General features: G+C 37.6%; 1 protein-coding gene across 3 annotated transcripts in view; it reads left to right on the top strand.

The window, feature by feature from the left end:
• Nucleotides 1-13,440, top strand: part of IQCM (IQ motif containing M) — a 453,243-nt gene extending 439,803 nt beyond the window's left edge. For all 3 annotated transcript variants that reach the window (XM_027599769.1, XM_027599770.2, XM_027599768.2), the window contains one exon: nt 13,043-13,440. In XM_027599769.1, coding sequence (XP_027455570.1) covers nt 13,043-13,152 — 110 coding nt within the window. In that variant the 3' untranslated portion in view covers nt 13,153-13,440. The remainder of the gene's footprint in view (nt 1-13,042) is intronic.
• Nucleotides 13,441-17,930: the final 4,490 nt, after the last annotated feature.

Raw genomic sequence — 17,930 nt, 5'->3', positions numbered from 1 at the left:
GGAGAGGAATGTCAAGAAAACTGAATTTGTGCCAATTATAATTTTGTTGAGAATGTCCTGCTCAAGACAAGATATGCCTGAAAGAGAAGCAAATGTATTCAGCACCATATGAATTTACTGAATTGAGGAAGTCTAAAGAAGTACTTTACTAAATTTCCAATGGGACATGAGTTTTAACCAAGTCTCAATGGAGACCTAGTTTCTGAAGGACTTAAAAATTCTTCTGTACAGGGACCCCTGGGTGGCTCAGTTGGTTAAGCATCCAACTCTTGATCTCAGCTCAGGTCTTGATCTCAGGGTCATGAGTTCAAGCCCTGCATTGAGCTCCATGCCAGGTGTAGAGTCTACTTAAAAAAATCTTCTGTTCAGAGAATGTTCATGTCAGATAGATGTGGATCTCTGCGAGTATGAGATTGTGCTCACTGCTGTGGAACTTGTAATTAAGCAAGATTTGTTTTGGTTGTTTTTAATCATTGGTTCAGGCTAAGTGTAATTTTTTTTTAAACTTAAGAAATTCATGAGAAATAACAAATGGAGAAAAAGACTTTGTCATGGGTAGAATATGTTAAATCTCTAGGCATGGCCATCTTTGGAAGCAGAAATGCCGAGTGTGAATCTGGAAGGCTTAGAACTGGGGTTTTTCATGAGCTCAGTTCCACAAAATTCTTTCTGGGGTGGACTTAATGAGAAATAGTTGCTGGATTCTCAGGCTGAAAATTAGTTTCCGTGGTTTTTCAGTAATAGTAGAATGAATCTTAGAGAATGAGGGACAGCTGGATCATGTTTGCATAGTAGCTTTATATAGGAAAGATATATTGACTAACCTTGGTTTTCATTATAAAATCAGAGACCCATCTGAGTTGTTGCTAGTGATACCAATACAATACAAGGAGATAAAAGAAGTGATTCCATCAACCTCTGGCATGACGGAGCTTGGAAAGCTGAATACTCTTGGAGACAGAAACACTGCAGGTATATCTATCTCTGTCCTTTGGAAGAGGAGACCTATCCAATGAGGTCGTGGTTGGTGGAGATAAGGGTGTTCTATCCTCATCAGAGGATACTTAGAGCCAGCCTTGGTCTTACACTGGAGATTAATCCTTATTATTTGCTTCTACTGTGGCAACTATTAGTTATTTCTCAGGCGTGGGACAAGTGCCTAAACTGCAGTGCATTTTGGTGATAGGAAGTGGCCCCATATTTGCTTAGATGTGACAGAGTGACATCAAGTGGCAAAACATAACTGTGAGCATATTTACTCTGTGAACATACCCAATTCTAAGCCTTTTCACAGATGTAGACCCTGTATGGAAAGGGATTATATAGTCAATAAATATGTTTACTCAGAATGTGTCATTGCCTAGCTTCAAGTTCTGGGAGAAGGAACTTTGAAGCACTCCATCAGATGCTGTCTTAAGATTTCCAGAGTCATGCCCATATAAGAAGGGAGAGGTGGAAGGGCAGGAAGATTGGATGGTTTTGCAGACCTCTTGGAAACACCAGATAGGTTTATCTATCTGATTTACCTAAGAATAATGAACAAAATGAAGAATTTATATTCCTTGGAATTTAATTGGGTGATGTATGTGGGTGCGGGAAGTAGCATTGTGTGTTAAAAACCAATTAGGAAAGGAGGAAGAATTATATTATCAGGGGTTTTCACATCAGAATGTAGGCAGATTAGTGGTAAATACAGAATATGTCTATAGGAAAAGGTTAGAGGAAACAATATGGTGGTCCATTGGAAAAGGGTTGTTTGTTTGTCTGGAAGTGGCATTCACATAGCACACACACTATTAAAAACAACAACGACAAAATACCAAATAAATAAATAAATAAATAAATGGTAGGGCAGATGGTGATAAACTAATCTCCATCTCAGTAGAGGAGGACAAAAAAGAAGAGAAGGGGATAATAACAGATACAATTTAAGAAATTATGATACATTCAAATATAAATCAAATGCTTTATGTGTCTTTCCTCATTAAATGCCTATACTATTTCTTTGAAGTAGGTACTGTTCTCTTCATTTTACAGATGAAGAAATGTAAACTCATCTTTCTTAAGACCATAAGGTGCTAAGTTAAAAGTGCCAGTATTTGAATTTTCGTCTTTCTGATCCCAAAGTTCATGCTCTTAACTCTGTACTAAAAATGTCACAAGAATTTTTATCACTTCTTGGTGAGATATTGACCATCCTGCTTTGAAAAGTTTGTCCATTAAATGTCCTTATCTAAATCCTGTTAAGATCAATTGGATTTCAATTAGAGTGCAATAGATTATGACACACATGGTCTGAACCTTCTTTGCTCTTTTCCATTGTGCACAGATATTGGGAAACTTTAATTTTATTGTGATTGTTTCTTCTCAGAGGCAATTGGGCAATTTGAATCTTCACTCTGCTTTGTCCCAAAGTAGACTAAAATGAATAATGAAACACTTGAGTATTTTCTCGTATATTATTATAGTAATATCATACCACTTTTGTTTTTTGTTTTGTTTTACGGGCTGCTTGGAGTTTATTTTCTACTTGGTGCAAGGCGCACGGTTACAGGATGTCAGGAAGGCTTGTGTGTGGCTTGGATAGTAAAGAGTGGGATTCTTTCAACTTCCTTTTTGGTGTTTTGCTGTTTTGAAATAAAAGAATCCAACTGCTTCTGCTTGCTGCAGCCAGGACAGGAGGAGAGGGGCTCTGATGAGTATTGTGGCCTCCTGAAGACTGATGGCTTGCGGTGGTAGCTCAGGATCAGCACGCTCCTTTTGACAGGGAGATGGAAAGCAAATGATGCTCAAGGGATGTACTAAATTATGGAGAACATCTAGGGTAAAATGCATTTGTACACATTTTTTTCTAGGTTTTAATATGTGTTTTCTGGACAGGCCTTCTTCTTGTGTTAATCTCATGTTATTTGGAATATTAAGCTCTTGCCTTGATTCACTACCATGACTCCCACAGAAAAAATGATGTAACCCGGCTCAGAGAAATTTCATATTTGTGCCTTTTACACAGATTGTATAGTCTTTGGCTTTTATTACTTTGTCTTTTTCTATCACCTTGAAAAAATATGACAAAGAATTTCCAATTGAAAACTCTAAAATTGCCCTTGTATTTTCATCTCTCATGTCTTTGCTTCAAAGCTGTATCACTTTGCCACTGGGCAGAGGATGAGATCCAGGTAATGGAAACGGTCCTGGCCACTATTATATGAACCTGGCTGAAGGGCTCTTACTGAGAGTGGATTTCTTATAATTGGGCCTGAAAGATCCAAAGAAAGTTTCTAAAGGTGGAAGAGGTTGGCATGCTTTCTTTGTCTTAGTAGTTATGAGCACTGAGTACTTGGAGAAAAGGAAGTTGTCCCAGCCATCTCTTGAAGGATATTACCCTAAGTGCAAACACATTCTGTTCCAAATATAAGGATAACACCATACTAAGAATTCAGAATTCTATTCCCATAGTTTATTATATAAATACTTTTAGGGAAAATATTATATGATATTATCAATAGATACTGAAAGAAGCAATTGAGAAAATTTAACAACCAGTCTAAATCAATCAATCAATCAATTAATCAAGCTTCAAGGAAATCTAGAGAACTATATATTCAAGCTAGGAGCAAGAAAGATATTCAATAAAGAATATAAAGCAGAAGAAAAATGACTTTGTTTTCTTTTTTTTAATCTCAAACATTTCTATGAAAAAATACCATAAACAAATCTATTTAAAAATTTGATTTGGAGTAGAACTGCATTTTAGAAGACAGAGATTTATTTTGATGAGCTATTTAAAATTGAGCAAAAGAGGACAATCTGGGGTGCCTGGGAGGCTCTGTAGGTTGAGCAGCTGACCCTTGGTTTTGACTGGGGTCGTGATCTCATGGATCTTGGGATCGAGCCCCAGGTCTGGCTCTGTGCTCAGTGTGGAATCTGCTTCAAGATTCTTTCCCTCTGCCCCTCCCCCCACATGCATGCAGATGCCTGTGAGCACGCTCTTTCTCTCAAATTAATAAATAAATAATAAACAGAGGATACTCTAATAGCAAAATAGACAAAAGATGCAGAGAAACCATTCACAAAAAAATCCAACAGCCATTGAATATATGCAAAGTTGCTCAAAGTCACTAGTAAATCAAGAAACTCAGTGGATTAGCAGTCTTTAGACTGGCCACAATTAAAACAAAGTGAAATAAAACAATAGTGGCTATTGCTGGCTAGGTTGTGAGCAAAGAAGTAATGTCACATGTTGCTGGTAGTATGAATTTCATAATATTTTAGAAAGCATGTGGGCAATATCAATTAAAATTAAAAATATACTTTTGACTGCACTACATCTTGGGGGAATCTACCACATGGAAATGAAAGCACTACTAAATAAACAAGCATGCTTATTTTAAGCATTTTTTTATTTAGAAAAACTGAGGAACAAAGTAAACTAATCCATTAAGCAATGTTATGGTACATTCCTATCACAGAATACTATGCACCACATAAAATAATGAATTGGAACTGTACTAGTTAGCTTGGAGAGATTTCCATGAATTCTTCTTGAGTGAAGAAAGAAAAATATGCATAATACGAAGTCATTTTTGTAAAACAAAAATAAGCATTATCAAAATTATTGAACACTAATTAATCTGCAAGACACTCTCTTAGAGACTAATGCAGTGACACAAAGAAGTAAATTACTGGTATTTTGAAGATACAGGACAAACATATAAAAAGGCAAACAATAGAGGTGCCTGAGTGGTGCAGTTGGCTAAGCATCCAACTCCTGGTTTCTGCTCAGGTCATGATCTCAGGGTCATGGAGTCCCGTATCCAGCCCTGCGGTCAGTGCAGTCTGCTTGGGATTCTCTCCCCCCTCCCCCCACCTAAATACATAAATAAATAAATCTTTAAAAAAAAGACAGATAATAATATAATGTAACATAGACCTACTTTAAAAATGAGTGATTTAAATAGTGCTATGGTTTCCAGTAAGTTATAAAAGGTTCTGCAATTCATATGTGGATCAAACATTACCTATAGCCCAATGAGACATGTTAGTATTATGAGTCTTAATTTCTTATAAATAATAATGATAGCATCTGGTATTGGTAGAAAGATAAATTGAGATAATATGAGTAAAGCACTCAGCACAGTGCCTGGCAAAGAATAAATGTACATTAATGGAAGCTATTATTCTCATTGTCATTATTGTTTTTAAATGCTGAGGTTATATGTTTTTTGAAAGAATATCACAGAGGTGAAATGCCCTTCTCATCACATCATATTAGCAGGAACATGCCACCAATATGACTTATTAACCTGGTGATATAAACCTTGATCAACTGGCCAAGGTAGTGTTTGCCAGGTTTCTCCACTCACTATTAGTTACTTTCCCCCCGACCCACTTTCTGCAGTCTATTTTCTGAAATCCCATAACTAAATCCAGCTCACACTCAAGGAGGTATGGGTGGGAAATGAAACATTTCCTCTGGAAAGTGGGAATATCTATATAACTTATGTAGAATTGTTATGTAATGAAGATTTTTTCTCCCCCCATTTATTCAATCATTTATTTACATGTACTCATGTATATTTCTTTTATACTTTGAGTTATAATCTAATATACATTCTTTTGTTGTTGTTGTTCAAATTGTTCCAGTTTCAGACATTGGGTGATTTTTCAGGTTGGTTCCTTCCACCCTTTGAAATACCCCCATCCTTTTGTTTTCTTTTTTTTTATTATTATGTTATGTTAATCACCATACATTACATCATTAGTTTTTGATGTAGTGTTCCGTGATTCATTGTTTGCGTATAAGACCCTGTGCTCCATGCAGAATGTGCCTTCTTTAATACCCATGACCAGGCTAACCCATCCCCCCACCCCCCTCCCCTCTAGAACCCTCAGTTTGTTTTTCAGAGTCCATCGTCTCTCATGGTTCTTCGTCTCCTCCTCTGACATACCCCCCTTCATTCTTCCCCTCCTGCTATCTTTTTGTTTTCTGAGCACTTCCTTACTTTCTGGCATTACAAGATTCTGCAGACTCATTTCGTCCCTGCGCTTGCCCTAGAGATGGCCATTTCTCCAAGGACTCTTGGTTCCTTTATTTTTTTGGTGGGGGGGGCGGTGTGTGTGAAGAAAGAAGTAGGAGGGGCAGAGGAAGAGAGAAAGAGAGAATCTTAAGCAGGCTCCGCTGCTCCAGGCCGTCGCAGGGCTCAATCTCACAACCCTGAGATCATCACCTGAGCTGAAATCAAGAGTCAGATGCTTAACCAACCAAGCCACCCAGGCAGTCCAACTCTTGGTTCCTTTTATTGGAGAATAGTCTTTAGAAACCAAAGTCTGGGCACTGGATGTGTTCATTGTTGCTAAGGTTTCCGGGATCCCTCAGTAGACAGATCTAGGAAATATAATATGAATACTAAGCCAAGTTTGTAAACATAGTTATAATTATTTCTGTATGTATCCATCTGCATCTGTCCATTTGCATTTTGTTATTAGCCTCCAGTTTCCAGTCAAAACATTGTTTTCTCAAGTTACTTAGGTCAGCTCCTTTTCCCTCTCCCCCTTCAATGAGTTGATGCCAATTTTGATGAAATTCATATTTTCAGATTGCACAGTAAGTAGAGTTTCATATTCAAGTCTTTCACATAGAAAAGATTTCCCTATTAGTAATCAGACTGCTTTCCTCTTAGTATTCTATAAGCTACATCTCTAACTTTCATGTTTTTATGTTGCTCTTATTGCCTATAGATACCATCGAATTGTGTCCTTGATTCTTACTTACTCTGTGCCAGGCCCCCACTTATAACAGCACTGCTCCCCATCTCCTTTCATCTTGTGACAGACATCCTCAGTGTGATCTCTTCTCTTTGCTGGCCTCCTGAAGTCTAACTCATGCCGCCTGAACCCTGGGAATCATTCACGGGCATCCGTCCTCAGTCTCTGCCATAACTCCAGTAGAGAAGTGCATATACTCAGTTCCCTGGCTGTCCTGACCTCTGCCTCCTTCAGTCAGCCAGTCTTCTCAAAAGTCCCACGTGGGAACCTCAGCCATCTCAGTAGCTCTCCTCATACCACATTGGGCTGCTGTTTGTTCTGTAAGACTGCACGACCATTATCTAAACCCTCTCCACAGCTCCTGTTGGCAGCACCATATTGGCCACTTGGTTTTTTCAAAAGGATGGCAGCCCCTTCAACAAAACCCCTTTACTCTCCCTCTCCCTCTGCCTGCCACTATGCCTCCTTGTGCTCTCTCTCTATCTCTCTGTCAGGTGAATAGATAAAACCTTTAAAAACACAACACAACACAACAAAACAAAACAAAACAAAACAAAACCCTTTACTCTAAATCTTTCCGCAAACTCTATGTGCTTTTGGTCATTGAGATTTCCTTTTTTCCATTTCCCCAGGGCAAGGTGCAGAGGGTTAGGGTGCCTGACCCTTTCTCATGAGAGCATCAGTAGCTCCTCTTTTGTTTTCCACCAGTTTGCTAGTCCAATTCCTATTCTCTGTAACTTGGAAAAGACTCCATGTGCTAAGTTCTTCAGATTCTGGTGTCTTGGATCCCCCAAATGCTATACATTTTGAGCAAAGCTGTACTCTTCCAAGTGGAAGCCTTGCTTTTGAAAGTATTGTTTTTCCTTTGTGTTTTAGAACCTCCTCCTTGAAATGTCATTGTCCTGTTTGTTCTAGGATTCTTCTGCTGCTGGGCAGTGCATATGTAGAATGTCGCAAAATAACTCACCTCATTATAAATAGATATGCTTAGTAAATAGCGATGTTTTCGATCTTTAGAGATTACAAAGAGGAAGCTGACTGTTCAAAAACTCAAGAATGGAATGTTTATTAGCAATTTATAATTTTTTCCTTGTTTCAAAATTGATACATGTTAGAAACGAGGTGATTTATTTTCAGTCACCCTCAAGAAAACCATCACTGTTGCCTGTAATGGCAGAGCCAGGAGCTAGGAGCGGTGAAGAGTCGGAAGCAAACATTTAATATTTCAAAGTAATATCCAACTACGTATAGGCACACGTGTATATGTAGACATTATATACGAAACACTATGTAGAAAAGTGTTCACACAGAATTTTCTACCTACACTTATGCAAGCTCTAGTTTCTTTGAAGGCAGTCCCCATAACCGTGGTTGTTTCGAGGACATTTCATGTACGCTCATAAATACGCCACCCGAGGCGGTAGCACAGCATTCCGCATTCTGCTGTCAGTCTGCAGTGCAGGAGACCTGCTGAAGGTGTCTTGCTGCTGCCCTTGCCATCAGCACCTGCGCAGACCATGCTGCCCTGATTCCAACCGGCTGAAGGAGAAAGCTTCTTTCCCGGACTTTGTACCACTGTTCCCTCCCTCTCAGCACGGATACCCTGTGCTCTCAGTACCCCAGGACATGGTGTAAGAAAACCGATTTGTTAGCTCTGCCATTTTCTCACTGGGGCCTTTCTCACAAAAGTTGTTGGCCAGAATCTCCCCGGGGGGCGGGGGGGGGGGGGACGGGGACGGGGGCGTAGCTGGATAGGGAACAGGGGAGTGGAAGAGTCAAAGCAAAATCATCTTAACAAGAGGCAATTCAGATTACATAAATACACCCATCCCAGGCAGCTGCCACTGTCTTATTCCATCAAGATGAAAATACTCAGCTAACTCTTCTTCTATTAAGAGTTTTTCCCCAAGAGGATTTCTTGGTCTTTCTTTGCAAAGGGGTCCATGGAGGATTTGCTCTGCCAGTCTGCTGGGCATACTCCTGTTTGAAGTCCTAAGGTGCACAAAATGTAGTTTCACACTTGGGCCCCTGCTGTATACTAGCATCAAATGTAACTACTCAAATATGTCCCTAATCATTTGTCATCTACGATGATACTTTTGCTATATATTGACTACAAGAATCTGGCAGGCAGGGCCATAATACCAAGTTATGTAGTTGCTTTCATTTTTATTTTTTCTAACTAAATCTCGATGAGTAACATAATAATTGCAGGGGTTTTTTTTGTTTGTTTATTGTTTTTGAGTTAGGAAATGGAGACTCAGAGAGGTCTTAGCTCCTAGCACTTAGCATGACCCTGTGCAAATAAGGCTCCATGGATACAATGACCTAAATGTATATTTTACTTTTTACACAATCCGTATTCGTTTTCTTTACAAGTTGCTCTACAAAGATTCATTTTGAAGCGTTCACAAGAAGTAGCCAATAGTGTAGAATAATAAATAACCTTGAAGAGGTCAGAGAGATTGTATGAGAAATAATGAAATAGACTTGAGCATGAGAGTCTGGAGGTGGTTGAAAAGAAAACAGATCACAAAGCATACTTTGAATCTTTGAGAAAATTTTAGTATTCTTCTCTGAAAATGCAGCCTATGAAATGCGTATTTTTAGCATATTATCTTTTTAATTTGAATACTTTTTCAATATAAAATCATTTCTTTAAATTATTCTAGTATAAACAAAGATATCTAACTTCTGATTATTTATTCATTATCTACAGTAAAAATGACTGTCCACCATATATTCCAATCTAGAAACTCGAAAAATCTCTAAAATTGTTATTTTTACATAGATAATATCTACTGTTGAGAATATGGATAAACAGAACTAAAACTAAATTATAATTCCACCCACTATTAATATTCTGCTATATAATATTATGGGTGTTTTCCTATGCATATAACTTTTTTAAAAACCTGGGATCATATTGTAGATACTGCTTTGTAATCTGCTTTTCCATTTAAAGCAACATTGTAACATATAGGTATTTACTAAATATGTTTCTGTGACATATTTTAAAAGCCTTGGTTGAAGTTGCTTTCTTCTGTAGAGGTTTTTCATTTGTTCTTGGAGCCCAACAAACCCTAAATTTATTGAGATATTTTTGGACACACAGGTGATAGGAACTGGAACATCAAACCAGGGCCAGGTTTGGGGTTCTGCTCTATTTACCCAGCCTCCTAGAGATAAGAAAGTTTCCTTGCTGTTTTTCTCTGAAGTGTTTTTTTCTTTTCCTTCTCTTCACCTCCCTCTGCCCTCCCCTCCCCTCCCCTCCCCTCCCCTCCCCTTCCCTTCCCTTCCCTTCCCTTCCCTCCTCTCTCTCTCTCTCTCTCTCTCTTAACCTCATCCTGCCTACTCTGATACCCTATCCCTCTGAGGCCCAAGCCCTCCACTGTGGTCTCCTGCTGAACTCTCCATTTTGGGTGGACCCTGTGCTCTATCTCCTGTCCCCACTCCTCTTACAAGGCTGAATGAAGTTCAAGTACACAGGGTTCTGCAGAAAACCTCAGACCAAAAAAACCAAACCAAACCAAACCAAAACAAAACTGGTTTTGGCTTTCAAATATCCACTAAGTTTACTGATTATACTTTGTTTTTGGCCTCTGCATTTTCTTCCTTCTCTTCCAGCTTAGCAATGCGACTAAAATATATATAATAATTAATTCAGGATTTGACTTTTTAAGTCAAAAGGATTGTTCTCTGCCATATGACAAAAATGAAGGTCAAGAATATTTACTTTGAAAGATTAAAAATATGTCATGTATATTTTTATTCTCTCTAAAATTAAATGATTCTTTGTTTAATTGAAATATTTGTGAAATAATGGATGCTACAATTTAGGATTTGGCTCCCAATCCCACTTCTGATCACCAAGAATCTAGTCATCAGTGTGTGAGGTTTTCTTTGCCCCCACACCAACAAGTAATTCTTGGACACCTGCTGGGTGTCCTGTTAGTTAATTCAATTCTGACACTATCTATCTGGAGAGAGCATCATATCCCACAGTTAAGGGCTCAATCCCAAGAGCCTGCCCCCTACTTCAGATGCAGATTGCACGTAGTAGGTTCCCAGGTTACCCACAACTTCTGTTCAACTTGGCTAGAAATCAGAGTTTCCCACAACCCTTTCCTTAGTTTTGATTAATTTACTAGAGCAGCTCTTAGGACTCAGTGAAACACTTACGTTTACCAGTTTATTAAAGGATTGATAAGACACAGTTGAACAGCCAGATGAAGAGATACATAGGACGAGATCTGGGAGGATTCTGGGTGTAGAGCTTCTGTCCCTGTGGAGTTGGGGTATAGTCACGCTCTGGTGTGGATACGTTCATCAACCTAGAAGCTTTCAGAATGCCCTACTATTGGGATTTTTATGGAGGTTTTCTGAAGTAAGCATGATCCATCATTAACTCCATTTTCAGCCCCTCTTCCTTCCTTCTCTCAGAAGAGGGTACTGAAAGTTCCAGGCTTCTAATCATGGCTTGTTCTTTCCAGTGACCACCCCTCATCAAGGAGCTCACCTAGAGTCACCTCAGGAGAACAAAAGAGGCTCCTAGTGCTCTTATCACTTAGAAAATTACAAGGGTTTTAGGAGCTCCGTGCCAAGAACCAGGGACAGAGACCAATATATGTATTTTTCTATTATCTCACACAATTATTAGTGAAATACCTTTATAAAGCCTATATATTATAACATCATGATATAAATAATAATAATACAGCAACTATATTTTGAATACTTATGAAGTGTCAGACATATCTTGTTTAAAACTAATAGACTCAGGGCGCCTGGGTGGCTCAGTTGTTGGGCGTCTGCCTTCGGCTCAGGTCATGGTCCCGGGGTCCTGGGATCGAGCCCCGCATCGGGCTCCCGGCTCCGCGGGAAGCCTGCTTCCTCTCCCACTCTCCCTGCTTGTGTTCCTCCTCTCACTATCTCTCACTGTCTCTCTCTCTGTCAAACAAATAAGTAAAATCTTAAAAAAATAAAAAAAATAAACTAATAGACTTTATTTTTTTGAGGAGTTTTAGGTTTTTAGGAATAATGGTGGAAAGTAGAGTGTGTTCCTATATCCCCCCTCACCTGCAGCCCCCTTCTCCCATTCCCTATTATTAACACCCTGAGTTAGTATGGTATATTTGTTATAATTGATGAGTCAATATTAATACAGTATTATTACACATGTTATCTTTTTTGGATCCTTTCAACAACCAGACAAGATAGATATTATCCCCATTTCAAAAATAAGGAAACTAAGATTGAGTATTAAATCTGGATTGACTGACAAATGTATAAGAACAAGAGCTTGGGCCATTATATTCACTTTTTTCTATTTTACCTATTTTGAGAAATCCTATGTTTTAAATATCTTCTGTCTGATGAAATGTATGGTTGGTATTGTATATAATTTTAAGAAAGATCACAATAGGAGATCATTTTTTCCTAAGATCTGATCTTTAGAACTAACATGCTGATCTTGTATGACTACTAGATTAGAACACCAGTTGGTGGTTGCCAATGATCACAGTTGCAATGATAATTACTAATTATTTTATAAGTACTCTGAATGTAGTATAATTTAGTTTTGTTATTATAAGCCTTGCTATTTGTCTGATGACAATATAGATAAACATAAAAAACAGCAACAATGCCCTGATTCTTCTTTTACAACACATCAAGTCATTAAATTCCTTTTAGTATAAATGTGCATTGTTCTTTTCATAACAAACTATTTTTCAGTCATGTTTTTGTTTTGTAACAATGAAAGGTCTCAAAAGGCAAAAATACACTGCCCTATCTGTAAATTAGTGCTGTGTATAATGGTGGACATAGTATATCTATGGCTTTTATTTCTCATTTGGAAAGTCATTTTATACCTAAGGATGGACCTAGTATAAGCAATCTATATGAATAGTGGTTTATATTGATTTGACTATCAGTATCAGAGCTGAGTATATTGTATTGCAAAAAAAAAATCAATACTGTTGCTTTTATGGTCAAACACACGTTGCATCTAATTTATTTCAAGCTGTATGTTGATGGAATCCAGGTTCTGCCATCCCTCTCTCAGCTGTTTGGTCTCACAGTAACCCTTGCTAAGTGTCTTGGCATGATATAGAATGTAGTGCAAAACACCTGAAGGAAATGTGTCCAAGTCAAATCTTCTGAATGTTCTAGCACAACTGTAATTTATTTCATGTGATTTTTATGTTTTCAAAAGCATGACACATTGCTATATTAATTCAAAATTGACTGATGTAATTGTATATTTGTCTTATAGTGAATGGACATCCAATACTCAAGAGAGCTAACATCCGGATTGTTGGAAAGTTAGTATCCAGATCTATAAGAGAAAGAAAAATGAGACATTTATCACCAGAAGCAGAATAATGTTTCAATACAATTTTATTATCTTAAGAGTTTAACCTATCTACCCAAAGAGATATGTTAACATCAGCCATGGGTTAATTATATATCACCAGGAAAAAAATGACAAGCATCTCTGGACAGCGAAAGAAAGATTTCAACAAGTCATTTTATAATTTCTAAATATCTTTGGTTGAACCATTCATTGGATCTTCTTCATTAAAAGCTACTGTTTTATCACACTGAAGTTGAAACCACCTAGTATCAAGTATTCCTTTCATTGGACTTTAATTTCTTGTGTTCCATTACCAATAAATGCCATGAAGAAAATTTAAGACTTTTATTTCTAAAAACTCACTTAAGTTTTTTGGATATGGTTTCTCAGAATATGTTTTAAACTATATGACTTTATTAGTGTGGTCATACTATTATTTTTCCCTATTCTCATTCCTCACTTGAGTGAAAAACTTGAAGTCAGTTTAAGTGCTCCTGAATTACCTGCCTTAGTTCGGAAAGGATTTGAAGCACAGCGGCTAACACTAATTTCTTAAGAATCTTGCATTTCATTTTAATCTGTCTATCCATCATTTGTCCATCAATCCCTCTCTCCCCCCGCCCCCTCCTTCTATGAATGGGGTTGGAGAAACAAGTGAAGGATAGTGAAGGAACAGAACCTGTACCTAATGTGGAGACTAGATATGAATAGAGGCAGGAACTGCGTGTGTTTCATTTTTTCAGTTCTTACCTCTGATCTATTACTTCTGTAATCGACTCCGGTTTAAGACTAAAATCTCTCTCAGGCTACTTTATGCAATAGGGTTTAGGGTAGAATCCATATGGAAGTTATTAGAATAAAATCTTTAGAAAAGCCAGTTACAGGAATCATGTTAAGTCATGGCCTCACCAAAACCAGAACCAAGCTGGGTTAAAAAACATGCTGATCCTCTAACCAGAAAATGTTTGCAGTAAAACATTTGATGGGGGGAATAAGCGATGGCGAGCTAAAATGTAGACATTAGCGTATTTATGAAATTAAATTATCCATATTCTCTCTGTTGGTAATTGAGAGGGTTTCATTTTAAAGAAAAAAGTTTTTATTTCAATACTTTCAGTGTTGAAATCTGGAAAGTGCACAATAAAAAAAAAAAAGGAAAAAAATCACACATGAGTTGAGTTCCAGCATAGTAACAGATCATCAGCCTGCTCCTTTTTATAGCATTATTAGGATAAAAATTTGGCTAGATTTCTGCTTTCACGATTAAAAAAAAATTTGGGAGCAAAAACATAGAATTATAATGAAAGGCACCTACAAACTAAAATACAGGATTTCCTAGTGAGTGTCACTAATTCAAACGGCAAATATACTTATAAGAGAAAGCAATGAATATAAAAATATCCAAGTTACCTTATAAAAATAAAATATAAAAATTATGATTACGACAATTGGGGGCAGGATATAGAAGTTTATTTTTCCTTTAACAAAGTGTGATGATTGTTCTTGTCTTCTATTTCCTACATTTGACTATTGTTCTTGACTTTCAGCAAACTGAGGTAGGGCTACTGAATGTCTTTTCGAGGTGTGATCCTCCATTAAAGTTCAGTGACAATATGTCACTCTAGAGCCCAGAAGACAGTGTAAGGTCAGGGAAAAGAAGGCTTCACTTCTCAATAGTCAGTTTCTATATAAAAATTGGCACTTGGTGCTCATCAAAGAACAAGAAATATTGGATATGCTCTAAATGTCCATTGTGTTTTTGAGCCAACTACCTGATGGAAGTCATCACTTATATGTAAATGAACTGTCAATGGCTTGCCACTGTTGGCAGTCACTGGACTGTGAAGGGTATGTCTTAATAAGAGCCAAAGCTCTTCACAGACTTTGATTTACTGGAAATAAAATAGAAAAGTCCTCTGAGACTACAAAGGACACTTGTTTCAGATAAAACGTCTAGACAGTAGCAATATATTTAGGGCTTTTATTATAGCAAAACTGCAAATTAGGATGGAGTGGTGAGAAAGTCCCTGTGACCCAGCTGAGTTCTAAAATGCTGCTTCTGACTAGAGTAATACAATCTTTAAAATAGCTAAGCCAAATTAAATAAAAGTGCATTAAGAAAAAAAAATCCAGAAACAAGGAAGAGTCAAGATTCAGGTTTGTTACCTCTTTTAAGTCATCTATGTCTTATGTTTTGCATTCTCTTATGAATCTGTATTTTTCTTAATAAATTCAGCTATTAGAATAATCATGCAGCTATGATCTCGCAACATGGACTACCTCTCAGAAAAGTCAGATTTCAGTGGATTCTTCTTTGTCTATCCATTCCTATTCCCAACTTCCATTCCAAAACACACTACTGCAATACTGAATTCTCTCTAACTATGAATATTTTTATTAAAGCTGTTAATAACAATCATATATTAAGTTTGCAATATGCTTCGGTACTTGCAGTATACTTTTGCATAAATATGAATGATGGAAACTCTTATCAGTGTGAAAAAAACGATTAAAGAAGACAATGTAGGTGATAAAACTTTAACACTCCATGAAGTGAATCATCTCCTTCAGAGAACTGCAAAATGGGGTGGAGGGCAAGAGGCTTTTCCAGGATAAAGAATAAAGAGCAAAGAAGAGAAAAATAGGAGATATCGGCTGGGGCCACATAGTCAACCTTGTTGGGGGTGGAAAGGAACAAGGAAATAAGTATTGAGCCCAGACTTGGCTTGGCATTTGGGTATTGGCTGACTGTTTCTCTGGTCTAGTGGAGCATTTATAGGGGCCTGAAAGTTATCTAAGTTTCAGTTTGCTGACATGGTGGTCCAGGCAGGAGCAGCTCCATCTTGGGCCTCGGAATTTATTTCAACAGTAGGCAGACCAAATTTTTATATTAACTACTTTCTCCCAAACACACTATGTTCAAAGGGTAGGTTAACAGCTTTGAAAAACAATCCTAAAAATCCCACAGGCTTAAAGTAATAATATCTTTTTTGCTTACTTCAGTGGCCAGCCTGAGTCAGCAGGGACTCTGCCCCATGCAGTCTTCTAGAGAGTCAGGCTTTTTCCATCTTAATAGCCTTGCCACTCTTGAGGGCCACTACTGCAGTCTTCACATCCAGGCAGTAGACAAAAAGAGAATGTGGAGAAAGCATACCCATTTCTTAACTGCTTTAGTCTGAACTTGGAACACATTACCTCTGCTCACATTCTATTGGAGACAACTTGTCACCTGGCCCCATTGAAATCCAAGGGGGCTAGGAAATGTAGCCTATTTGATATGCAAGAAGAGAATATGTCCCCTCGCTGCTAAAGGGATTAAATTGCATTCCTCCTTATTTTAGGGAACAAGAAAAATTTCAAATGCCTTAACTTGGATGGTCATCATTCTGGTTTAACATTCTATTATAAAAGTATCCAAGTAATCTAGATTTTTTTTTTAGTTTTCCAATATTGTGATGTTAATCTAGATTTTAAATTCTAGATTTTAAATAAATTCATCAAGAATCCTGCAAACATCTAGCATCAATTTAAAGGGAAACCTTTTTTGTTTTTTAAATTTCTCAGGTATGTGTTTTTTCTTTCCTGAAATTGAAGAACTTGGGGTTTTATTTTTGTTTTGGTTTTGTTATTCAAATAAAAATCATGTCAAGTAAATAATTTTCAGTAATATGTTGATAGGAACCATTCTTTTTATATAAAAGACCACTCATTTCCAGTCTGGAGAAATAGGCTACCAGAAACTAATACTTGCAGAACAGTGGAGGGAGACACAGAATTGTACCATTTCCAAACTTTTCTATATAAATAATCAAGAAAAGAAATACAATAAAATGGTGTGGGACTGACATCATTTCAGAAGTAATTCTTCATTTTATTCCAATGGGAAGAATATTGAAGAATTAAAAATTTTCATTCTGGGGCGCCTGGGTGGCTCAGTGGGTTAGGTGTCCAACTCTTGATTTTGGCTCAGGTCATGATCTCAGATCCAGGGACTGGTCCACTTGAGGTTCCGTGCTGGGCCTGGAGCCTGCTTGGGGTTCTCTCTCTCCCTCTGCCCCTCCCACTACCCCTCTTCATGCTCTCTGTCTCCGTCTCTCTCTCTAAAGGAGGGGAAAAAACAAAAATTCTCATTCTAAAAGACTTTTAAACAGCTAAGAGAAAACAGAAAGATAAAATGTAAAGAACCAGAATTCTAAATAGGTTTGCAGAAAGTTGAACAAATGTGGTAGCTGAAGCCTCCTCCCTTCAAAATTGCTATCTCCTTCTGCAATTAATACTTAAACATTCAAGTTTGGGGGTTATTAAGCATATTTCACATTGGACTCTGATTTGTGTCTCTTCCAATTTTTTTGAGCAGTCTCTGTACATTTGGCTAGTATTCTACATCGTGAAATACACATTTCCAATATAATAATAATAATAGTAATAATAATAATGCAAAAACTATATTTTCAGCCTCCCCATACAAAATTTTGCTTCAGAAATGAGTCGGATAGGGGCAAAGAGTAAGTACAAAGCACTTACCGTGTTAGGGTTCCTCACAGCAGTGACCTGGCCTGGTGGTTCTGAGGTCAGTGGCTGTAGGGTAGCTTCCTGATTCAGAGCTTCCCGATTTTGGCAAGCTTGTTCCTGGGGTGATACAAAGAGTGACTCATGAAACCCCTTCAATCTGTTTCTTCTGCAGTGCCAACAATTTTTTGAGTTGTCTATCTCTCTTAATAAATCTCTTTCTGGTGAATATAGCTACGGTTGCCCTGTCATCTGAAACTGAGAACCTGACCCATATATTTTCCTTCCTTCCTTCCTT

Source organism: Zalophus californianus, chromosome 2 (genome assembly GCF_009762305.2).
Source record: "Zalophus californianus isolate mZalCal1 chromosome 2, mZalCal1.pri.v2, whole genome shotgun sequence".
Taxonomy (NCBI): domain Eukaryota; kingdom Metazoa; phylum Chordata; class Mammalia; order Carnivora; family Otariidae; genus Zalophus; species Zalophus californianus.
Note: the sequence above shows the minus strand (reverse complement) of the source record. Positions and strands in the feature narration are given on the sequence as shown.